The following is a 25,799-nucleotide window of genomic DNA, read 5'->3' as shown; positions in this document are numbered from 1 at the left end:
TTACATCAAATGACTGACCCAACTACCAGTCATTTTATCTTTCGTTGAGGTGTAGAAAAATGCTGACAGTTGACAGAGATGTAAGACACATGTTAACAACTGAACTCTACAGACATGTCTATTAGGCTTTGTCTTTCTTCAGTAACTATGCAGTCGCTATTCATCAGGAATCGAGCCTTTAGGTGATACCAAACACTTGTGAAGCATCTCACCTCCTCCTTCCACTAACACGTTATGGTATGGAGGTTACCGAATGGATGTGTTGTCACGTTTATGCATAAAGTACTTGACACGCGTGTGTGTATAAGATGGATGTTCAAGAGATTTTAGGTCAGGATGTAGAAAATGCATGCTGTAGGTCAAGGTCGGGTCATAGGTGAGTGGATGGGTTGAACCCTGTTACCTTATCGTTATGAAGGACACCTCAATCATAAGCTCGGAGAAAAACAAAATGCAACTGCTATAAAACATGTAAGCCTATCATATCACATTCCATGATAATTCTAGCCTATTATTGAGCATTTCTACAGTAACAACCACTGGTCATATATCACAGCTTACTCACGAGCGCTAGCCAGTAACATTACACAGACTCAGGCCTCTTCAGCCCCAGGAGTTCCGTCCCACTGTAAACAGACGTCAACGTCGATTCCACGTTGTGCCTTTCTTGTGAAGCTGGAAACGGAAAATAAAATGTTTTTGTTGCATCTTATCCTCGTCTTTTATTCCCATGCTCCACCCTTGATGTTTAAGAACCTGATTTGCCTTAGAATTGTGGACTCTTAAAGACAGACTTCAACCGTCAGGCAATATCAGATTTCTCTCACAGTAAAACATTACTGTGAATACGTTTCATACATGCAAACAACTTCTAATATCAACTATTCTGAAAAGTTTAACTCGGGTGGACTTTTATCTCACCTGCATTGTTAATTGGCTACTGTACTCACGCGTGGGAATTTCTGCGAATGTGCTTCGAGTGTTTGTTTCCGCATAATCGGTGTACGGCATCGTGTTGTACGTCTGTGTGTATTTAGATGTATATGCATACATTTTTCCCCCCACAAGTGTGTAAAGCCTGTGTGTAGTTCCGTGTTGTTCAGTTGGTAGAGCATAGCACTTGCAGCGCCAGGGTAGTGGGTTTGATTCTCACGGGGGACAAGTATGGATGAAAACGCATGCATCACTATGACAACTCGCTCTGGATAAGAGTGTCTGCTCAATGACTCAAAGGTAGCCAACACATGCGACCACATGCTCAGCAGCACTACGTACATGTTTGTGCCTGAGTTGAAATGCACATGCTCTAGAATTTCTCAAAGCAGCAGAGCCTGATCCTAAATGTCGATACTCCTGTCAACAGCCGAGAGAGAGAATACCTCACATTCTTTCACATTGCCAGGGCATGATTGAGGTGTCGGTCATACCAGTTTAGCAAGGCACAGGCTTCCTATTTTATTAACAGTGCATCTTGTGTGTAGCTATCACTAGATTTAATACCACATTGGAGTGTCTTTTTGTTTATGAGAAAAAGTTAGGTGGTTTATCCCCCCCCCCAAAACAACACCAAACAAATGCTAACGTTTTCAACACCAAACAAAAGCTAACTTTTTACAAATGTTATTTTTTAAACTGTGTGTGACTTCATTTTGTGAACATGTGGTTTATTAGGCATATTCTGGTAAACAATTTTAATTTAAAACACATTACTAGTGAATATTTGTAATTTATTTTTATTTCACTTTTATTTAAGCAGGTAGGCCAGTTGAGAACAAGTTCTCATTAACAACTGCGACCTGGCCAAGAGAAGCAAAGCAGTGCGACAAAAACAACAACACAGAGTTACACATAAACAAACATACAGTCAATAACACAATAGAAAGGAAAAATTGAAAAATCTATATAACCTACAATAAAATCTAATATAACCTACAATTCATAAAATGAACAAGCCAAAAGCCTAATCATTTGCTAATCGTACTGACTAATCAATGCAAAGTCAATCAAATCATGTGTGCACTAGTGGCACAACATTTATATAAAAATGACCTATTCATTTCATGCCATCTTTCTCTGACGCGTCAGGAGTTTGGAGAGGTAAGGGTTGATAACTAATGTATGTTTGGCAACTGGGAAGTAGGGGAAAAAATGAGGTCAAATCAAAACCTTAGTCGGAACTATTAGAAAAATGCCCGAGTTTCCATCTTGGAATTCCGAGTTGGATGACCCTTCAAAATATTCTTCCAAGTCGAAGCTCGTTTTTCGAGTCCCAGTTGTCTTGAACGCACTGAAGTAGGACATTTCCGAGTTCCGAGTTTACAGTTGTTTTGAACGCGGCACACCTTTTTCCCCTGAGACACTCGGGTTACGACAAAATGGGCGGAAGCAAATTGGAAGTTTGCTTGAGATTTCGGGATGTGAAAATCAGTCTCGTTTCATGCTGGCCACCTACTTGGATTATTCACGGTTGTCAGGTGAGTTTTTCGTTCTTATTTTATTGACAATCGGGAATAAATGAACATGATGCAAGTAAAATCAATTAGTTGAAACGAATGTTTGATTTGCGGGAATTGTTAGTAATTGTTTGTTTTGCTTCCATTGCCATTGAGTTTGATATTGCGGTACGCTATTTTTGATCAATTACAGATCGGATTTCTAGTTTTTTAGTTTCCTTTACATTGTTTAGGTCTATGTTTTAAAGTAAAACAAAACTCATATTTTGGAGACCTGGAACTTCAAATGTTTCATCATAGGATATTTATTTAATAGATAGGACTGCTGCAATTAGCTCTCACAGTCCCACATCAGAATTAGACGTTCATCCATGTTTCTTAAACATCCAATTTCGAAGTTGTTGCAAACGTCAAAGTGTAGGCATTAACTCCTAATGGTTAAGGTTTGGGATAGGCTTAAAACAAAAATCTCATACAACTTTCCATTGCTGGGTTCGAAATTCCAACCTTTGGAACCAGATGCAGATGCCCATCTGCCAACCCCATCGCTCACTGTTGCCCCTATTGGACGGTTTCCACGTCGTCTCCCGACGTCCCCAGACATGGGTAAACGTCAAATACTGACTTGTAATCACAGGTGACCTGGCTGGCTTTTTCAGCTTTCTGAACATTTGATGCCAAACTTTTCCGAAGGCACAAAAGTCACAACAGTACTGTAATTAGTCCTACCTTTTCTGAGCAGCAATTGGCCCCCTGGTCGTGACATTATTAGCCATCTATGGCTTTGAAGCGTTTGTGTGTTGACGCGAGTGTGCTCAAATCCAGGGACCAAACACGTTTTTAGTCAACGAGTAGAATACAGTGAGGATCTTGTGATACAATGTTTGTTATTCTTGCTATATATACACAGTGTTGCTTATTCTCAGAGGTGGAAAAAGTTTTCAATTGTCATACTTGAGCGAAAGTAAAGATGCCTTAATATAAAATGACTCAAGTGAAAGTAACCCACTAAAAATACTACTTGAGTACAAGTCCAAAATAATCCGATTTTAAATGTACTCAAGTATGGTGGTGGAAAAAGTACTCAATTGTCATACTTGAGTAAAAGTGAATGCTATACATAAAATTCCTTATTTAGCAAACCAGATGGCACAAAACTGTCCCTTTTTTGACAGCCATGCGCACACCCCAACACTCAGACATAATTTATAAAGGAAGCGTTTATGTTTAGTGAGTCCACCAGATCAGAGGCAGTAGGGAGGACCAGGGTCGTTCTCTTGACAAGTGTGAATTGGACCTTTTTTCCTTTACTGGTAAGCATTCAAATTGTAACTAGTACTTTAGATCAGGAAATGTATGGAGTAAAAAGTACATTTTTTTTAGGAATGAAGTTAAATAAGACAAAAATATAAAGTACAGATACTCAAACTGACTTTAGTACTTTAAAGTATTTTTTTTACTTAAGTACTTTACATCACTGCTTATTCAACAGCACATATGATAGGGGTAATGATCAATGTCTAAGGTTTACAGATGGCCAGCCAGGATGAGCATTTAGGAGTGTTGTATCCCAGCCTTACTGAAGCTTAAAAGCTTAGATTGTGCCATGTGTCTACTTCTGTTTATGATAAACCCAAGTTGTAGAAATGGGATTGAATATGGTGTGCATGTGGGCCCGTCGAATGTGATTCGACCAATGCTACCAGTATGTCCAACAGCTATAGTCCTGCAGAATGTCAGCCATGATGGAATCATCTTGGATCAGGCTTAGAACTTGCACTTCCAACATAGTTTACATTGGAAATCCCCCCCTCCCCAAAACCATCCCTCCTCACACCAGGACACTTTCACTGTATGCCTCATGGAGGATTTCCAAACCTACAACTCAGTTGGCCTATATATCCATGGCACTGGAACTGCCTAGTCTAGAAGGTGGAACATCCCGGCTGTCCCAGTAGCAGTGTCAGGGGCCCTGCCTGGGACCCGTGTGGCAGCTCAGGCACATTCCTGTCAGAGCACAGGAACCTGTTCCTTCACCCTACGCCTCCGGCACCCGACAGTCTTTCCCCCTTGTACATTTTCTTTACCTCTTCTGGCAGTTTCTCCTAGGTGTTCTAATAATCTCCTTCAGAGACATTCTCATATTAGGCCTTCGACTTCCAACCAAGACTCTGATGTTGTGATTGCCACTCTGGCCTGCAATCAGGAGTAAGCTACAGCGGCTGGATTGTGTTTGTAGTTGTTTTAGGCTTAGTTGTTAGGAGTTCCTTGGTAGTTGCTATGGTTGTTATAGAGTACACAGAGCTGTATAGTCCCATTTGATCCTGATCCAAATTAATCAAACATCCAGAACAAGCTCATGTTTTGTTGGTGTCGCGTATGTGTCAATAGCTACAAATTCTCTCATTCAAACCGTAATATTATGCAGCTGTCTCGATCTTTATCAATGCCAGCAGGAAGTTCCTGTTTATCCAGACGTCGCATTTTCAAGTTCGACTATTTTTTTTAAAGGCCTGAGAAACGTAGTTGACATCTTATTCAAAATAAGTGACTTTGTCGTTCAACCAGAAAACAAGGAGACATACTCCACATGGTTATTGTATGTGTCAGTCCCTGTAACGTTCTCCATCTTCCAGCCTAGTTATCATGATGACATAAGCCTCAAGTCATTTGGTCTGATAGATTCAGGAATACAGTTGTTTGATGGGTGTATTTCAGTATATTTTAAAATGATTTTGACGCCACCCAGGAGGGCGTGAGTGCAGTTTCAGTTGACTCACTGTAAATTACAGTATGTGTTACATTTTTCTTACCATATTTGTAGATATTTTTGTAAATAATCATCAACAGCAACTCGTATTAATCCCTATAGAATGAGAAAATATTGTCAGTTTGGTGGAGTTTGGAAATTTGGTGTGCGCCACCAATTGATGGAGCTACTTTAATCACAATGGCTGCCTCAGCTAAATCTAATCTGAGGGATTTTGGAGTTTTTCTGTTTTTTGGTACTCGATGATACCCCCTCAATCAATTTTGTCAACAGTAACTACCAGAAATGATACTCGTCAACAACCTATTTTTCCTGACAAACTATTGATGATAACAAGACCAGATGCCCTAAAAAAAAAGAGTAATTCATTTTCATTTTCGTTGACAAATGTAACGAAAACGAGAATTCCACGTGGAATTAATGGACATTCAATTTGACATGAAGCTCCTTTTCATCTGTTTTGCCCAATTATCAGCATGCGTGATTTATCAGAATATTTAATGCGATCCTCTCATTACCTCTTTGCCTGTAACGACTTTCTGCTGTGTTGGCTGCTTGAGAAAAGCTGTCTCTCTGACACACACCGTTCCTGGGAGGTCACTTCACTCCCCTCTCCTTTGAACGGTTATTATGGGGAGAATCTGAGCTGTAAATGATTTAACCTGTAGCCAAGGCTTTATAGCCTATATTGTAATTGTAACCAATGCAAGTCATAATCTGCCACAAAAGCAATGTTGCCAGCTAAGGTATGACTAGGGTATGACTAGTTGGAAAAGGCAATCTGAATTTTATTTTCATTTTTATTTTACCTTTATTTAACCAGTCAAGTCAGTTAAGAACACATTCTTATTTTCAATGACGGCCTGGGAACAGTGGGTTAACTGCCTGTTCAGGGGCAGAACGACAGATTTGTACCTTGTCAGCTCGGGGGTTTGAACTTGCAACCTTCCGGTTACTAGTCCAACGCTCTAACCACTAGGCTACCCTGCCGCCCCATGTGCACATGATGGAAGTTAGAGCTAAATATAAATCGTTGAGTTAAAAACAAAATGCTCTGACCTATTATGTGACCTAAAATGACTGATTAAAACTATATTTTTTTCCCGAGTTTGTCGACCGATATCTAACGCGGGATTAAATTACTAATGTGACTGAGACCAAAAATGTATCTTAAGAATAAAACGAATACTACATCTAATATAGCTGCCAAAATCAAGTCGAAGTGACGAAGAGGATCTTATCCTAGGTTCTATCGCTAGAACCATCTACATTATCACCAGGGTAGGCAATAAAGGATGTTTTGCCTATATGCCTACTGTCACTTTGATGTCCCAGCCAGGTGGTGTTGAATACAAAAGCATTCGGGGAACGTCTTCCATCGTTTGGCATCTGAACTTCAGAGGACGATTCCTAAACAAGGAAATAATTTCTAAGTACTGATCTACCGGATGCATGGCTTCAATGTTGGTCATTTTAAAGTTGCCCCCCCCCAAAAAAAACAGCGCAAAAGCGATCACTTGTTAGTTTCATTATTGATGTCCAGCGTGAATCAAGGCATCTCATTTGGTTGTCACTCAAAATAACAGCGATATGAAGTTGACGCATGGTTGCCGTGGCTGTCCTGTATGTATGGTATTGGGGTGTGCAACCTACTTTCCGTCTTGGCTCCCCTCCCATCTTTGATGTGCAGCATAACCCTGCTTGATAACCTGATAATAGTTCCTTTATACCATCCAACACAAGTATCCAAGAGAACAGTAACGGGCCTATGTTGTGATATATTATATACTTTACGTGTTTAATTGATTAAATATGTAAACGAGAGAACAAAGACCTTTACTGTTACACTTGTAGACAAAGAGGAGAAACTCCGACCCCCTAATATTATTTGGGATGCTTTGAAGGCGTACATTAGGGGAATGATAATCTCATACTCAAAGTTAAATCTGAGTTAGAAATTCAAATTCAAGAGAAATAAATCACTCTTAGAAAAAGCCCATAAATCTTTACAAGATAATGAATTTAAGCAGGAATATGATACTTTACTTTTGAAGAGAGCCAACAACTACAGATTAAACTCAAATAAAGCCTACTATTTAATGGTAAATAAACCTGGTAAACACTTGCAGCTGTCATAAAATGAGTACACACCAAACCAGTCATAACTTTAAAAGCTAAGGATACAAATGCTTTAATTAGTAACAAAGCTGTACATAACCATTTTGAAAGTCACTATGAATGTCTATATCAAACAGAATTATGTTGGACTGATTCTACAGCTTTCTTGGACTCAACCCTGAAACAACAACAAAGTCCCCTGCAGATTACAGACCCATGCATTCATATATTGCAAAAAAATAAGAACAAAACCCATAAGCAACAGAATGGCACAAGTCTTACCAGACATGAGACATTTCTCTTTATTATGGATCCCCATTATCTGCTGTCAAGGCATTTCAAAACACATTAAGTGTGCACCCACATTCTGCTACTCTACCACCACCTATCTACAACACTGTGTGTGTGTGTGCACGCGCAGTGCAGGGTTTCCCTAACTCTGTCCTCGGGTACCCAAGTGGTTCATGTTTTTTTGCCCTAGCACTATACAGCTGATTTTTCTTTTTTTTTAAATAATGAACTAATAATCAAGCTGCAATCATTTGAATCAGCTGTGTAGTGTTGGGGAAAAAATCAAAACGGGCAACCCTAGGGGTCCCGAGGACCGAGTTTGAGAATTGCTGGTATAGTAAGTATGTTATCCTGTGTCTGTGCCTCTTCACAGTCCCCGCTGTTCTGTAAGGTGGATTTTTATGGGTTTTTTGCAAACCTGATTTTACTGCTTGCATGAGTTACTTGATGTGGAATAGAGCTCCATGTAGTCCTGTGCACCTCCCATAGTCTGTTCTGTACTTAGTGACTGTGAAGAGACCTCAGTGAGGCATGTCTTATGGTTTATGCATGGGTGTCTGAACTGTGTGCTAGTAGTTTAAACGAACATTCAACATGTCAATGCTTAGCACAAATGCAACTTTGAGCCAGGAGAGATTTGACATGCATATTATACATTTTTGCTCTTTGTGGGCCAGCTGTGCTGCTCTGTTCTGGGCCAAGTGTAATTTTCTAAAGTCCATCTTTGTGGCACCTGACCATATGACTGGACACTAGTCCAGGTCCAAAAAAACCGAGGTGCTGTAAGACCTGCCTTGTTGATAGCATTTTTAAGAAGGCAGAGCGAGGCTTTATTATGTACAGATCTCTCCCAATCTTAGCTATTGTTGTTTTGAACATTTATAGTGTAGAATACAGGGTTACTCCAAGCAGTTTAGTCTAGTCAACTTTCTAAATTTCCACATTATTCATTACAATATTTAGTTGAGGTTTAATGAACAAGTTGTCCCAAATACAATGCTTTTAGTTTTAAATATTTAGGACTAACTTATTTGTTTCCACCCATTTTGATACTGACGGCAGCTCTTTAAGTGTTGCAGTGATTTCACTTGTTGTGGTAGCTGATGTGTTTGGTGTTAAGTCATTAGCATACATCGACACGCCGAGCCAGTCACAGGTCATTAGTAAAGATTGAAAAAAGGGGCCTAGACAGCTGCCCTGGGGAATGCCTGACTCTATCTGGAGTATGTGGGAGAGGCTTCCATTGTGTTCATTAGTGATATCAAAAGCTGCACTAAAGTCTAACAACAGCTCCTACAATCTTTATATACATTTCTTTCAGGCATTTGTGTAAGTGCCATACATGTTGAATGCCCTTCCCTATAAGCGTTCTGAAAATCTGTTAATGTGTTTACTGTGAAACAGCATTGTATCTGGTCAAGCAACATTTTTTTCCAAAAGTTTACTTAGGGTTGGTAACAGGCTGATTGGTTGGCTATTTGATGGAACTATTTTTTTTCTTCCCTCCAAAGCCCTGAGAGCATAAGCTTTCCTGTTAGCTTAGATTGCAGAAATAGGAGTGGCAATATCGTCCGCTATCATCCTCGGTAATTTTCCTTCCAAGTTGTCAGACTTGGGTTGCTTGTCATTGTTGATGGATAACAATAATTCTTTCACATCTTGCGCACTCACTTTACAGAATAAAAAATGACAATACTTGTCTTTCATATTTTGGTCAGTTATGCATGGATGTGTAGGTTCAGAATATCATGCCTGCGTTTGCTGACATATTAATCAAACAGGGTTTAATAAGAAAATAGACACAAACAAATACAAGACCATGTTTTCACTTGACAGAAAATCAGATGCATCTGTTGGTCACAGAGACCTTAAAAATGGGCCTCAGGATCTCATCACGGTATTTTTGTGCATTTAAATTGCTAACCGATAAAATGCAATTGTGTTCCTTGTCCATAGTTTATGCCTGCCCATACCATAATCCCACCTCCACCATGGGGCACTCTATTCACAACATTGACATCAGCAGACCGCTCACCCACTCAACGCCATAAACATGTGGCTGTGAGGCCGGTTAGACGTACTGCCAAATTCTCTTAAGTGATGTTGGAGGAGGATTATGGTAGAGAAATGAACATTCAATCTCTGGCAACAGCTCTGGTGGACATTCCTGCAGTCAGCATGCCATTTGTCCACTCCCTAAAAACTTGAGGCATCTGTGGCATTGTGAAAAAAAATTCACATTTTAGTGGCCTTTTATTGTCCCCAGCACAAGGTGCACCTTTGTAATGATCATGCCGTTGAATCAGCTTCTTGGTATGCCACACCTGTCAGGTGGATGGATTATCTTGACAAAGGAGACATGCTCACTAACGGGGATGTAAACTAATTTGTGCACAATTTAAGAGAAAATAATATGTTTGTGCGTATGACATTTCTGTTATCTTTTATTGCAGCTCATGAAACATGGGACCAACACGTTACATCTTGTGTTTATATTTTATGCATGTACACTACCGGTCAGAAGTTTTAGAACACCTAATCATTCAAGTGTTTTTATTTATTTTGACTTTTTTCTACATTGTAGAATAATAGTGAAGACATCAAAACTATGACATAACACACATGGTATCATGTAGTATAAAATATATTTTATATCTGGCAACTTGGCACATTATTGGCTTTCTCTCAACCAGCTTCATGAGGTAGTCACCTGGAATGTATTTCAATTAACAGGTGTGGCTTATGTTGTGGAATTTCTTTCCTTAATGCGTTTGAGCCAATCCATTGTGTTGTGACAAGGTAGGGGGGTATACAGAAGATGGTCTTTTACAAAAGAAGGCCTATGTCCATATTATGACAAGAACAGCTCAAATAACCAAAGAGAAACGGCATTACTTTAAGGCATGAATGTCAGTCAATATGGAACATTTCAAGAACTTGCAAAAACCAAGCGCTATGATGAAACTGTGTCTCATGAGGACCGCCACAGGAATGGAAGACCCAGAGTTACCTCGGCTGCATAGGAGAAGTTCATTAGTTACCAGCCTCAGAAATTTCAGCCCAAATAAATGCTTCAGAGTTCAAGTAACAGACATCTCAACATAAACTGTTCAGAGGACACTGGCCTTCATTGTCGAATTGCTGCAAAGAAACCACTACCAAAGGACACTAATAAAGAAGAGACTTGCTTTAGCCAGTAAACACAAGCCATGGACATTAGACTGGTGGAAATTTGTCCACAAAGTTAAGGAAAAGCAGCCAAACAATTGCTCAGCATATGTGGGAACTACTTCAATACATTTTATTACTCTATGATTCCATATGTGTTATTTTATAGTTTTGATGTCTTTGCTATTATTCTACAATGTAGAAAATAGTAAAAATAAAACTTTTGACCGGTAGTGTTTAAAAAAAATATATATAAACTTTTCTGTTTTTTTTTTACTGTAGATTGTCTGTTTGATACTTTTGATAATCCCACATGCTGCAGGTTCGGTCTCTAATTTAAACTTTTTCGGGAAAATATTGTTTTAACAGTAGCGTGTTTTTGAAAATACTGACAATTTAACATTTTTAGTAGTGTCTTTGAATCATTGTTGATGTTGTGTCGTCATATTTTTTGGTCAGTATTCCTGGACCTTGTCTACTACCGGTTTGTCCACCATGGTCTTTTATCAGGCCAAGTCAACCATGAAGTTGAGGGGTGGATGATGTGAAGGTTGTCTCTCATTCTTCTCCTTTACTCATGATCCAAGGGCCAACTGCATCAGGGGCAGCACACATGTGGTCCTGACCACTTGAATTGAAGACTGATTTCTCATGGTTGAAAAATTAGACAGATAAAGCTTATGAAGTTGCCAAATGTGAAACCAGTAAAATGCCACCATGTTTTTTTTTTTTTATGTCTCCTCACTTTACTGTAACTTTGTCTCCACAGAGCTGTGTTTCCTCCTCAGAGGGAACCTTTCCGTAAAGCAGACTTACTTCTAGCGACCAATCGTAATGATGGACCCTCGGGTGTGCCCACCCTCACTCAACAGTAGCCAATCAGTGATGAGCAGTTTGGACAAGTCTCCCGCTGGAGTATCCAAGGTCGGCCACTCGCAGAACGGCAGCGCTGGGTCATCGCGCAACCCCCGCCAGGTAGTTTCCGAGTCGTTCCTCTTGATGAAAATGATCTTAGTGTGTTTGAGTTGTGCACGTCTTTGTATATGATTGGGTCTCCTCTCTACACCATAATGCAACCAATGATGTATATAACCATCATGAATATGTCTATGGATGCAACTCACTGAGTATGAAGTTCTTGATGGACCATGCAACACAGGTTTTCACATCTCCTTCCCCCCCATAGTACTCCAGGCACTGGGAGGTGTTGGAAGACCATATGGACATGAGTTCGGGGATCGGGTCAGGGCTGGACATGAGTGTCCCTGGTATCTGTGAGGGCTTTCTGATGAAGAGGAGGAAGTACCCTATGAAGGGCTGGCACAAGGTAATGTGAAGGCTATACTTGGCAAGCCAACTAAAGTGCAGTTGTCAAAGCCAATTAGTTGTTTCACCATCACTTCTGACTTCCTGCGGTGTATTCAGTAGGAACCAAACGGAAGGAAATGGAAGATACTCGGGTTGAAGGGACTAATACAGGGTTTCCCAAACTAAACTTGTTTTCATTGCAAAGTGTATTTTTTATATATATATTTTTTTTATGTTGCACAATGTTTTGCTACTGGTGTGCACATATGAATACACCCCTGTCTGATGTGGTTCGGTCTCTTCTTTCAGAGGTACTTCCTGTTGGAAAAAGGAATCCTCAAGTACTCAAAGACACAGCAGGATGTATGTATCCACACTACTAAAAACACAAATTCAAGGAATGAGGGCAATCTTTCTGAAATCGTCTGGCGCCATATTGTAAACATTACAGGCTACGGAGTTCTTGTTTTATATACATTTTGGACAATAAAGCGCAGCGTTTTCATCCATTGTAATGTTCCACTCGTCAGATCCAGAGAGGAAAGCTCCACGGCTCCCTGGATGTCAGCCTCGCTGTCATGTCCATCAACAAAAAGTCCAAGCGCATCGATCTGGACAATGGAGACTATTTATACCACCTCAAGGTACACTGAGTATACAAAACATTAAGAGCACCTGCTCTTTCCATGACAGACTTTCCAGGTGAATCCAAGTGAAAGCTATGATACCTTATTGATGTTAAATCCACTTCAATCAGTGTAGAGGAAGGGTAGGAGACAGGTTAAAGAAGGATTTTTAAGTCTTGGGACAATTGAGACATGGATTGTGTATGTGTGCCATTTAGAGGGTGAATGGGCAAGATAAAATATTTAAGTGCCTTTGAATGGGGTATGGTAGTCGGTGCCATGCGCACCGGTTTCTGTCAAGAACTGCGCAGGTTTCCTTTTCACATCTGTTTCTTATCCATCTATATCCCCATTAATGTAAAATTCACTCTCCTGTTAGACCAAGAACAATGACTTGTTCTACATATGGCTGACCAAGCTGTGTGCCCATCGTGTCTTCAAGAAGAACGAGGCCCTGGGTGTCCACCACGGAGTCCTCCATGCCCTCACCATGGGCAACAGCACGTTGTTGCCAGCCATGGCCAGTCTAGCCCAGAGAAACCAAACTGCAATGCCAGGCATGGTGAGTGAACAGAGAAACGGGCATGACGCAGTGCGGTCTGCTACTCGCAGTGGTACAACCAAATATATGCTGGTCCCAACAAAATGGATTAAGTGATATTCTGAATAGAACAAGAGGACTTTATAAAAGTTCTCTAACACTTGACTTCTCTTCTGTCTCTTTCCCTCTGTCCCCAAATCATGTGGTTTCCAGTACCCTCACTATGCCAGCTCTGCCTCTGTCTACCAGGCGGAGATGGAGGTTTCTCCCACAGCAGCCCCAGGGGTCAACGGCAAGGTGGCAGCATGGCTCCAGCAGACCCACCAGTCCGATACCTGCTCCCAAGGTAAGGTATTGCCAGGGTGAAGCTAGGGAATAAAGGCTATCACTTTACAATTCAGCATTAAATGAATATCCAATATTACTTTGAGCTCAGAGCTAAGCCTCCGCTCCAAACCTTTCTTAATAACCTTCTCTGACCCTTGACCCCCACAGAGCTAGCTCGTTCTCAGGCCGACTTGACTGAGTTGGCCAAGCTCATTCAGAGGCTCAATTGGCTGGAGAGTGGCCAGAAACCCATCTCCAACAGTGACCTAGAGCGACGAATCAACTTGCAGGTAAGGTCACCGCCTCTAACCACTACTCCACAACCGTATATGATCAGTACTCTATAAAAAAAACACCTGTATTTCTGAGGTGAGCACGCGGACCCCTCTTTTACCCCTCTTTTACGCTGCTGCTACTCTGTTTATTATCTATGCATAGTCCCTTTAACTCTACATATTACCTTGACTAACCGGTGCCCCAGCACAATGACTCTGTACCGGTACCCGCTGTATATAGCCTCACTATTGATATTTTACTGCTGCTGTTTAATTATGTAACTTTTATTTTCATTTTTTTACTGAGCTTTTTAAAAATATATATTTTTGTAAAATATTTTTTATTAAACTTACCCAACAATGCTTTAAGTAAGCATTTCACTGTAAGGTCTACCTGTTGTATTCGGCACATGTGACCAAATAAAATTGATATTTATATGACATTGGAATATTAATTTAGTTGCTGGCTCGTCTTTATTCTGAGCATATTTATTCTACTTGTCTTTCAGAATCTGACACTTAATATCCCCAAGGCCAAGAAGGAGAGGAAGACTACGAACAAGCTATTTGGTCATTCTCGCACCCATTCCGGAGTCGAAACCTGCGGCATGGTAAGTTCTCATGTCCTATACAGTGGGTGTATGTTGTTACAAAGAGGGATTAAATAGATTTAACTATTTATTTATTTTTGTCATTGTACACAAAATGTTCTGTCAAAGATAAAATTATCCAACATAAATGTCATGGCTAAAATATATAGTTGTTGCATAAGTATTCACCTGTAAGCCTAAATTAGTTCAGGAGTAAAATGTAGTTTGACAATTTATTCTTTATTTAACTAGGAAAGGAAGTTAAGAACAAATCCTTATACACAATGACGGCCTAGGTACAGTGTTTTAACTGCCTTGTTCAGGGGCAGTACCGCAGATGTTTTTACCTTGTCAGCTCGGGGATTCGTTCCAGCAACCTTTCGGTTACTGGCCCAACGCTCTAACCACTAGCCCCCCCCCCAAAAAATGACATAATTAATACCACCGAGATGCATCAAAGATGGTCGTCTTTCTGAACTGAGCTGTAGGACAGCAAGGAAACTGCTCAGCGACGTCTCCATGAGGCCATTGGTGATTTTTAACATGACTATGTAGTTCTATGGCTGTGATGGGAGAGAACTGAGGATGAGTCAACATTGTAGTGACTATGATGATGACCTGAATGACATTGTAAATAGTAATACCAATAAATATACAGATTAAAATGATTCCAAAACACACAAGTAATCCTGGGGTAAAAAACAACAACATTTTTGACCTAAATGCAAAGCCTTATGTTTGGGTCAAACAACACATGACTGAGTAACTCAGTCTCTTTATTTTCAAGCATGGTGGCGGCTGCATCATGGTATGGGTATGCTTGTCATCAACATATGGGGAGTTTCAGGATAAACATAAATGGGATGGAACCAAACACAGGGCCGCAACTTGGAGGAAAACCTGCTTCAGTCTGCTATATGCCAGACAGTGGGAGAGGAATTCACCTTTCAGCAGGACATCCCATAGGGCGGCGCACAATTGGCCCAGCGTCGTTAGGGATTGACCGGGGTAGGCCATCATTGTAAATAAGAATTTGCTCTTAACTGACTTGCCTAGTTAAATGAATAAAATAACCATGGGCCAAAGTTACACTGGAGTTGCTTACCAAGAAGACCGGAGTTAGTATTGACTTAAATCTGCTTGAAAATCCATGGCAAGACTTGACAATTGCTGTCTCCCTTTAATCCTCCAACACCTTGACACAGCTTGAAGAATTTTGAAAAGAATAATGGGCAAATATTTTACAAGCCAATAGTGTTTCAAACATGTAATGACTTTTTGGGGTGAATACTTATCTAATCAAAGGTATATTAGTGTTTAATTTTTAATTAAAAAAATATTTTTAAATCCTTCCACTTTGACATTAGAATATTGTCTATTGTTGACAAAAAAAAGACTTAATCCATTTGAATCCCTCTTTGTAACACAGTAAAATGTGAAGAAATTCAAGGAGCTGAATACTTTTGAAACCCACTGTACAAGTCATTAGTCGTTGGATATGAACATTTTTCTAGACATTTCTGTGTGGTGGGTCTTTCAGAATCTTCTAACTCTTCCACTTTCACCCACTGGTTCCTGCCCGACCCCTCATTTTTAATTTAGGATTTAGGGACTGGTACAAACACATTGAGTAAACAATAATCTTATGGTTGCGCTATAGTGTATTTATAGCTGACGAGATGGGGTTTTCTAAAGACTAGAATAAAGAAGTTAAAAACGCAGCAGTCGAGATTGCAGAGGTTCTACAAAAGAAGTAACGCTCGTAACATACAATATATAAACTAGTTTCCTGCGTCATGAAAAGTTGTGTGCACAGTTAGGCGTCAAAGTGGCTTGTTTAAATTGAAGGGAATGACGACTTTCAACTTGAGGCAGCTCATGCAAGTTAACAAACATGTAATTAGATGGTTGTCGTCTACAACATGGCAGATGTCATCGGAGGACTGGTTTGCGTAACGGTCTAGCAACGAGGCTAGGTAAAATATCACAAATAGAGCTAGATCAAGCCAGGAGAATAATGTACTCGTTGCGCATAATTATATCCATCGTTCTTGTGTGTTCATGGTCATCACTCACTATTACGTTGGTCAAGGTTCCCGACGTCAATGTAACGCTATTCTGATATACTGTAGCTACAGGGCTTTTTGATGCTAGCCGTGCATCGCTCAAACGTGACAGGGGGGGGGTGGAAAAATGGCTCTCTACACACATACTTTTCCTTCTCCTCCCTCCTTCCCCCTCTCCTCCCTCAGTTTACCTCCAGCCACCTGAGCACATCGTCCAACCACCTGAGTGTGGAAGCCTCCTCGGTGCCATCCATCCCAGACTATGTGTACTCGCAGCTCTCCAATCCTCTCATAACCTCCCCTGAAGCCAAGAAGATCCAGCAGGACATTTGTGCTGTGTCCCAAAAGGGTAAGAGAGGGGTGTTTACAAGGGTTTTAGGGCTCATTCGATTTGGGTGTTTAATAAAGTTCCACGTAGGAAATGCGCACGTGTAGAACTGTGTTATAGTGAAGCTGGTTCTGCGTCATTAGAAGAAGAAAAAAATGACTGCAATCCAGTGATGACGTAGTTGCTTAGGGATGTGTGTTGGTATGGACGAATGCAACAGGAAATCGAATGAAAAATGACATTGGTCTGCCATAATCTTCTCAGTTCATGCGTCTCTCAAATCTATCCACGAGGTGCTCGCGCTGGAGCGTGAGCGGGTCCGGCTGGCTTGGACCGGTCCCGACCTACGCTCATCCACCTCCAATCAACTGGCCACCCTGTGTAGCACCCTGTCTGAGGTAAGAGGCCCGCCCTGGACACACACTCACATGTACAGTACACGCGCAGAAACTGACATCCTGCCATACACTGACAACACAAACCATTGTTAATGGCTCCAAAGGAGAGACCTAGATCTCTGAGAAGTAACAAGAACAGGAAGAGACCTAGCGACCAATCGAAAGGCCCGGTTCACATTTAGTCAATAACACTGTGGTCTCTTTTTTTAAAACACACACACACACACAGCAGAGGTTTCTATGGACCACACCTATTCTCTTGCTTTCTCCTTCCATAATCTACTTCAGTCTCAGCCTGCTGTTGTTCAAGTGTGTGTGAAACCAGGCAGAACTGGTTTGGGCTGTTTGGGGTTGGGACGTCTAGGTATTGCCCATCAGGGGCAGGATCGTTCCTCCCTGTTCCCCTGTTTTGAGCCTGCCTGGATACAAGAACAAAATACATTTTCGAATGTAAAGACACTTCACACAGAGGGAAATTGTTAGATTTATCTTGGTGAAAGAGCTAAAACCTCCCACAAACGAATCTATTTGATCCGAGTTACCAGATGTCATTGAACGTCACTAATTACTATGAAAACAGAACTAGGATAGTTTGTTTTGGTTGAAAGCTGCATCAATTGTTTTGTCCTGGCTGGATCTGACAAAGCTGAAAACTTCCAAATGTTCATACTGTACATTTTGTCCAACTTACCTGCATGTGGGCCAAGGTTGATAAATAATGGGAGATTTAAGAAATGGAAAATGAGCTTAATATTGTGCTTGCTTTTCATACAATTCTCTACCGTATACTAATAAGTCACTGTTTGCGTGTATCCAGCTGGAGGTGCAGTCTTGCCAAACCAAAGTTCATTCCCTGTCCCTTTCCTCTGGATCCACGGGGGGCTCCAAGGAGTCCTACAGCACTGTGCGTCAGGACCAGGTGTGTATTCAGCCGCCAACCCCCACTCAGGAAGAGGCAGGATGCCACTTGTTTTCTGAGTGTGTGTGTTCTAGCTGTGTACGGTGTCTGCCTGTCTCTGCGTCTGTTTGTGCCTGTAAGGGATTCTCTATCAAATGAGCACGCTTTTCTTCCTTGACTCTCTTTTGTAAGACATCACTGACATCACTTATCCATCTGGAAGCCTTCCTCCTTTCGTTTGCTTCCTGTTAACTATAATCTTGCTCTACCTCCTTCGGCTACTCTTATATCTTCCCTTCCCATGCTGAGAAGACGCCCTCTAAGGGTTGCTCTGTGCAGCGCACCCCCTCGCTGGCCGACTCCATGGCCGAGTACTATGACGCCAGAGATGTCATCGTCTGTGAGAACTCCGAAAACGGCGACGAGGAGTCTGACGAATCCGGGCTAAGTGACGTCACCACCACCAGTAACTCTGAGCCAGACGAGGTCCATGGTGAGCGGCCACTGTGTAGAACTATTCAACTGTGGCCATAGAAGTAGAATGAATAGAACGGAAACTCTGAAGATGTGTTCTATAATATTGTGTTTGAGCAGTCCCATTGTACCTTGGGTGCAGTTCGGTCTATGTGGTCCATTTTTGAGTGTTTGTCTTAAAGTAAATAGCAATATGCATTTGATTTGTTTTAAATTCAGCAGTATCTAGTGAAGCTCGGACGATAAACCGAAAATGATTGATACCGACCGTTTATCGCAAGGACGTATTTACTGATGGACTGGGCTGATTTACTGTTGAAATAAGTGTTAAATGTGCGCTATTGTTAATAACAGAACAATTGATGGCCCCACATTCAAAGTAGTAGTTTTAAGGGTAATGTAAAAAAAAGAAACTGGGACCACATTAATGTTAGCTTGTCATTCAAGTGATCGTTACCCTGATAATTCAGTAAAAATATGGACTTTTGTCCATATTGCCCAGCGCTATCTAGGTAGCTGTACTCATAAACTTGTCTGACACCAACGTTGGGGTGTGTGTGTGTGTGTGTGTGTGTGTGTGTGTGTGTGTGTAATCTGTGTACAAATGGCATTTTATTATGTTTTCTGAATATATCTTCTACTTTCCCTGCAGAGGGAGTATCACCGGACCAACTGCAAACAAAAGGTATTTTGGGAATGATCAAACTGAAGTTTCATCAGAGTGCTGGTGAATTGCGGCCATATTGGAAGTCCCGTGTGGATCGATTTAATTCATTGATGCACATCATTTATTTGAAAACGGCACATTTTCAATGCAAGCATGCTGATTGGACCCTGCAAACGTCCCAGGAGTCTACTCATTCTATTAGCACGATTTTATCATCACTCTCCTCCTTCCTCTTTGTCCTCCTGAGGTGTCTTTGGTTTTGTGGGACTGGTGACAGTTTTAACAAATTCATTATTGTCTAATCTGTGTAGACATTTCATTATTTAAACTTCATACCTTCCACCTCGATCCAACTCTAATTTGGAATATGGAGAAATCGAGCCTCCACTGTCATGTCTTGACTGACTTTTGCTTCTCACCATCCCCCTTTTCTTGACAGCTTTGGGCCTTCAGACTTTTTAAAGGGATGGGTCAGCGTTTTGGTCAAAGAAACCTTGATTTGACTATTTAAAATGCATAAAGAAACCACACTAGGCAACAAATTAATGTACCAAAAATTGCTGAGGATTAAATGCACAAAGTCTAAAGATTTGTTTCCATTGTGGTCCTCTAATGGTTGCCGTGTCTGCAAGTCAAAACAAGAGACATTGGCACTCTGGCATACATTCAGTCATAAAAATGTATTTTGTTTACCGTGTATCTATCCACGATAAACTCGTGGATAGCGTTTTCATGTCTCTGCGTCCAGTATGAAGTTAACTGCCAAATTTAAAGGAAACACCAACATAGGTCCTAATAGGGCGCTGGGGTCACCCTGAGCCGGCAGGACTGCTTCAATGCGCCGTGGAATAGATTCTACAAGCGTCTGGAACTCTCTTGGAGGGTTGCGACACCATTTTTCCACGAGAAATTCGGTGTTAGAAAATGCTGGCTCAAGTGCTGCTCCAGAATCTACCATAAGTATTCGATTCAACCTGGTCTCAGAGCATTTCGTATTATTCTGTATGTAAATCCAAGACAGTCCATTTCGTATGCTTTGTATTTGTGGACTCCATCACAAGTTACAATTTGTACTATATGTTACGAATTTGCAAAATAGAGTTACGCATTCGAGCCAGGCGGCTAACGTTAGCTAGGCTAGGGGTTAAGGTTAGTTCAATTTAGGGGTTAGGTTAAAGGGTTAGGGAAAGTGTTAGCTAAAATGCCGAAGTTGTCTGAGATTCGAACTTGCAACCTTTGAGTTTCTAGACATTTGCATTAAACGCCCACCCATCCAACCCCACCCACCACCCTACTTTTTGTTTTTGCCTTAAGTAACCATTGGTCTTTATCTAACCAAATCATACTAATTTGAGTGTCCTGGATTTACTTTTACTATGTTATGTCTATTCTTGAGACCAGGCTGTTCAATTAGGTTGAGATCTGGTGACTGAGATGGCCAGTTTTTAATGCTCATCAAACCTTGTACCTTGTGGGTGGGGGCATTGTCATCTTGGAAGAGGCCACTCCTCTCAGCATATAAATGCTTCACCATATAAATGCTTCACCATAGGTTGAAGGTGAGCACTCAGAATGGCTGTGTATTTACTGGCTGTTAACTTTCCATCTAAGGGGTTGAGTGGCCCCAAATCATGCCAGGAAAATGCACCCCACACCATAAGAGCTGCCTGCAAGCCAACTAGCGTTAGCGCAATGACAAAGTCTACATGAACAGCTAGCATGCTAGCTAATGCTATTTGGCAACTTCCTTCAAACTGAACGCGGAGACATAAAGTGTATCCACAAGTTCATCTGGCCCGGAGAAAATCCTGAACTCTCCCTTTAAGGGCTGAATCTTATGAACCATGTCTATTTTACTTAAATATATATATTCAAGCTTTCAAGCCCTAAGTGCTGGGTGTAATCATTAAAAAAAACATGAGATTCAATAGAAAATGTATATAGAATTCCATCTAATCTTTTGTCATATGCCCTCTCCCCATGGCAGCCTCTGCCACCCTGAACTACCGCACCAGCGTGTCCAAAGCCCCGGACATGGTCAGCACCGTGCCCACCAACACAGGCCGCCGCACCGTCCTGCCCGCCAACTGTGTCGACAACAGCCACATTGGCATCATGACCATCCTGTACAACAACATTGGCAAGGACCTGTCACGTGTGTCCATGCCCTGTGGCCTCAACGAACCTCTGAACCTGCTGCAGAGAGTGAGCGAAGAGCTGGAGTACTCTGAGCTTCTGGACATCGCCAACCGCACAGAGGACCCCTTCGAAAGGATGGTAAGGTGGCCCGACACATGCCTGACCTTACAACAAAGCAGCTCAAGTATAGGTTTGTGCTGCGATACCAGCGTCGGTGCTGTTTCAAGTGAATTTATACCCCTGTAGATTTGCTAAGTTGAAATCTGAAAAAATGCTATTGGTCTCAAGGTCTACACTTTCTCAAATCAAATGCTATTGGTCACGTGCCGAATACAACCAGTTTACCACCAAAGGCTTATTTACGAGCCCATTCCCAACGATGCAGAGTTAAAAAGACCAACAAAAAAATATAGAATAAATAAAGATAATGGCAACACAATAAAATAACAATAACGAGGCTATATACAAGGAGTACCAGTACCGAGTCAATGTGCATGGGTATGAGGTAGAGGTAATGCAGTATGTACATGTAGGTAGGGGTAAAAGTGACTAGGCAATCGGGATGGATAATAAACAGAGTAGTAGTAGCAGCGTATGTGAAAGTCTGCTGTGTGAGTGTGTGCATTAGAGAATCTGAAAACAACGAATGGGGTCAATGTGAATTGCAGATTTGGTATGTAAAACTGTATATTGTGGTTCTTACGTATAGTAAGTAATTTGGCAGGTGCCATTTTGATATTTTTGATGGGTGTGGTCTCACTCATCAGTTTTCCCATATCTTATTTTTCATGAAGCTGTACATTGCAGTTTTCTCCATCTCTGGCTATGCCTGGGCTACCTGGCGGAACCGCTACAAGCCCTTCAACCCCGTCCTGGGAGAGACTTACGAGAGCCACCGCAAGGAGCGCGGCTTCCGCTACGTCGCTGAGCAGGTAGGAGTTGAATCACCCTGACCCAGAATCATCCTAGATACCATCTGCAAGGCAAGTAACCTCTAAAGCTGATCCAGGGTGTCTTCCACTGAAGATAGTTAGTTATTTAACGCTTCCTTTCTGTTCCCAGGTCAGCCACCACCCGCCGTGCTCCGCCGTGCACGCAGAGTCTGAGAACTTCACCTTCTGGCAAGACCAGCAATGGAAGAACAAGTTCTGGGGAAAGTCTTTGGAGATCATCTCCTCTGGTCCAGTGAATGTCAAGTTGCCTAAGTGAGCGTTTATGCCAATTCCGTCATGATTATTTGACCAAATAAAGGAGGAATTTAAACCCTACTTTCACATCGTCGTTTTGAATGTATTTCTCAGTTGTTCACAGTACCATCTCAAGGACAGTGTTTTGATTGAGCTGATTTTAAGATTTGAAAATGCTCTACTTGTTAGCTGTAACGTGCTTGAAAGTATAATTTACTATGTTATTCAATGAAAGGTTCATAGTATTGAAATCCGCCTCAGGTGTCCATGAATTTTAGGAGTGCGTGTCTCAATCTAGTTGTACTAAACCCATGGCTCTCTCTCTCTCTCCCTCCGCCCTCTAGATATGGGGATCACTATGAGTGGAACAAGGCGGTGACCTGCGTCCACAACGTCCTGAGTCAGCAGAGGTGGCTGGAGCACTACGGAGAGGTAACCATCAGAAACACCAAGAGTGACATCTGCACCTGCAAGATCTCCTTCGTCAAGGTGAGACCCCTGCTTGGTGCCCATAGAACATAAAGCTCAATTGAAGAATAACCCCATAATGGCACCCATAATGAATCAAATAAATGGTCAACAGTTTAAATGGGGTCTAGACATTTGACATTTCCAAGCTTTACATATGGAAGGACCTACTCAGTTGACATTGCTCTCTCCCTCAGTCCCGCTACTGGACCTCAGAGACGAGTAAGAATGAGGTGCAGGGCCAGGTTCTGAACCAAGCGGGAGAGGTGGTCCACCGGTTCGGTGGGCTATGGCACGAGGGCATCTTCTGTGACACCCTGCCTAACCCAAAGTGCATCTGGAAGCCCAGTGAGTACTGCTATTATCCTATTAATCCCTTATCTGCTATGTACGATAATCCTAATCTCTAATCCAATGTTGATATTATAGTTTATCCTATAGAAGTGTGTCATCCACACCATTGTGCCTATTATATTTTCCCTAATCCCATACTATTTCTGTGAATTCTGTCTTCGATCTTGATCCTCTGTGCAAGACTATGGATGTTCTCCCACAATCGCGGAGTCGGTAATCCACTCTATATAGTACCAGCACTATGTATCGCCTCACACAGTACCCTGCTTCTCCCATCTCCAGACCCTCAGGCTGATGACCACTTCCAGTACTATGGCTTCAGTCGCTACGCCAGGGAGCTCAATGAGCTGACCCCTGAGCTGAAGAAGGTCCTGCCTCCCTCAGACACCCGCTATAGGCCAGACCAGAGGTGAGACCACCACCCAGCCTGCTCAGTAATGCATACATAGAGGATGTTTGGCCATGTGCACATAATTATATTTGTCAAATGCATTGGAAGTAGGGCTAGGAATACTTCATGAATGCGATATAACCAGGAAGAACTCTGGGTCCTGTTCAGTAGGTCATGTTGGTGGTATCGTTCAGTGACCCCACTGAGGGGAGCTGTGTTGTGCATTGATGCGATGCCACATCCGATGTGGCTGCGTGCGAAGGCACGGTACATACATTTGACCCGGCTAACGCCTTAGGTTGTTTCATGCGGAGTGCAGCAGAAGCGCTTTATCTCTCCACTGTTCTTTCCCCGTAGGATCCTGGAGGAGGGAGATGTAGCCGGGGCTGACAGTAAGAAGGAGGAAATCGAGCAGAAACAGAGGGAGCGACGAAAAGAGCTGGCCAAGAAGGGAGAGGAGCACGTGCCTCGTTTCTTCAGGTGAGTCTCGCCAACCGTCCCTTCCTGCCTTACGCGATCAAAGAGCATTTATTGTCGAAATGGTAACCAACACCGCTATCCCAGGGTCTTTATGATTAACTGAATTGGGTGTTAGGGCAGGGTTGGAATAAAAGCCTGCACCTGTAGCTTTTCCAGGACGTGAGTTGGTGACCGCTGATGTGACATTGTGCATTCATGCGGTGTTTGTGCTTCCTTGAAGGCCTCTATTGATGCCCCTTTTTAAAGGTTACCTCACACTAGAAAGTAAATATACTCTTCCCTCCTTCAGGAAAGAGCTGGATGCGGCAGGGAATGAGAGCTGGCTGAGCAACGGAACCTACTGGAAGATCCGTGATCAGCCAGGCTTCGCCAACACCAAGAACTTGGATCTGTGGTGTTGAGTAGACCTGGCAGAGCCTTGTGTCATTTTGGCTTCATCATAGACTATTACAGCCCAATGAGACTACTGAACGCAGATACTAAAGTTCCACTAAGGAAGAAGGGAGTTTTGGCTGCATGGATGATTCATTCCAGGGTGACTGTCTGCCATGGAGAGAGGAAATGTCAACGTGGAGTAGATGAGGACTACTTCAAGTCTGATGTTCCCACATTTGATGCTGATCCTCCACACCCCCAGTAACCGCTCTGGTGTCCGCAAATGTAAACTGACTTGAAAATAACCTGATTTTGAAATTGGTTCATGCATTTTTAACTGCCAAGTTTACCACATTAGTGGTCGGAGATCCAACATAGCATTTTGAATAATGTTACCGTGCATGTTATAGAGATGCATGATGCTTTTGTCTATGTAAGATGTCTATATATTTAAGCACTTATTGACGTGTATATATATGCAGATTTATTTAAATCAGTTTGTGATATCAAATGCTCACTCCTATAAAGGGGAAATAACCAGGGCAGGGGATCGTTTTTAAGACTGCTGTGGATTAATGGGGTTTTATGGGTAAGAAGGGCTACCTCTTGCACTCTCGATGGTCTTACTGTGTTTTTGTATATTTAGGTAATCATGTCGAGTTGTACTTTACATCTTGTTTTAAATGACACATTGGTATGTGTCACTGAATGACTCCCATCCGTCTCCTTCCTCGCCCCTTTTAAAGAGAACAGGGGTCGTTTTCTTTTTTTAAAGTTGTTTTCATTGATGTTTAAATGCATTTGAGGGTTATCTTTTCAACCTTGATTTAGGTTGATACTATGAAGTCCTTTTTATGGATGTTTCAACAGTGGGTTTTGCGGAAAAGAGAACCGTTGTTACATTTCAGTGTAAAACAATGGGAGGGCTATAGCGGGAATCATCCAAAATGAATTGTTTTCTAATCTATTATCAAATAAATACTAAACAAAACAAACAAAATGTGCATCTTTGAAACTGAGTATCACAGCTATTGTAAGCAGTTGTTTAACTGGAATAATCTATTTTACTATTGCCCAATGCAGGGAATGTAAAATGCCTATAGAACG

At 41.8% G+C, this 25,799-nt stretch overlaps 1 protein-coding gene across 3 annotated transcripts; it reads left to right on the top strand.

Moving 5' to 3' along the window:
• Positions 1–2,218: 2,218 nt before the first annotated feature.
• On the top strand, positions 2,219–25,681 carry LOC135553957 (oxysterol-binding protein-related protein 7-like). 3 transcript variants are annotated; one of them, XM_064985918.1, is made up of 22 exons: positions 2,219–2,474; positions 11,570–11,778; positions 11,987–12,127; positions 12,418–12,471; positions 12,639–12,752; positions 13,114–13,296; positions 13,489–13,621; positions 13,771–13,892; positions 14,387–14,488; positions 16,720–16,882; positions 17,126–17,259; positions 18,077–18,178; positions 18,470–18,650; positions 19,284–19,316; positions 21,286–21,575; positions 22,232–22,369; positions 22,500–22,642; positions 22,969–23,113; positions 23,290–23,440; positions 23,729–23,855; positions 24,195–24,317; positions 24,607–25,681. In XM_064985918.1, the coding sequence occupies exons 2-22, from the start codon at positions 11,635–11,637 to the stop codon at positions 24,716–24,718; spliced, it is 2,835 nt and encodes a 944-aa protein (XP_064841990.1). In that variant the 5' UTR covers positions 2,219–2,474; positions 11,570–11,634; the 3' UTR covers positions 24,719–25,681. The 3 variants fall into 3 exon arrangements, with proteins under 3 accessions (XP_064841990.1, XP_064841992.1, XP_064841991.1); XM_064985920.1 differs by having other exon boundaries at positions 2,220–2,474; positions 11,570–11,775; XM_064985919.1 differs by lacking the exon at positions 2,219–2,474 and adding an exon at positions 3,693–3,766.
• The last annotated feature ends 118 nt before the right edge of the window (positions 25,682–25,799 follow it).

Source organism: Oncorhynchus masou, chromosome 14 (genome assembly GCF_036934945.1).
Source record: "Oncorhynchus masou masou isolate Uvic2021 chromosome 14, UVic_Omas_1.1, whole genome shotgun sequence".
In the NCBI taxonomy this organism is placed as follows: domain Eukaryota; kingdom Metazoa; phylum Chordata; class Actinopteri; order Salmoniformes; family Salmonidae; genus Oncorhynchus; species Oncorhynchus masou.
The sequence above is the reverse complement of the archived record's forward strand: the minus strand, read 5'-3'. Positions and strand labels throughout refer to the sequence as shown.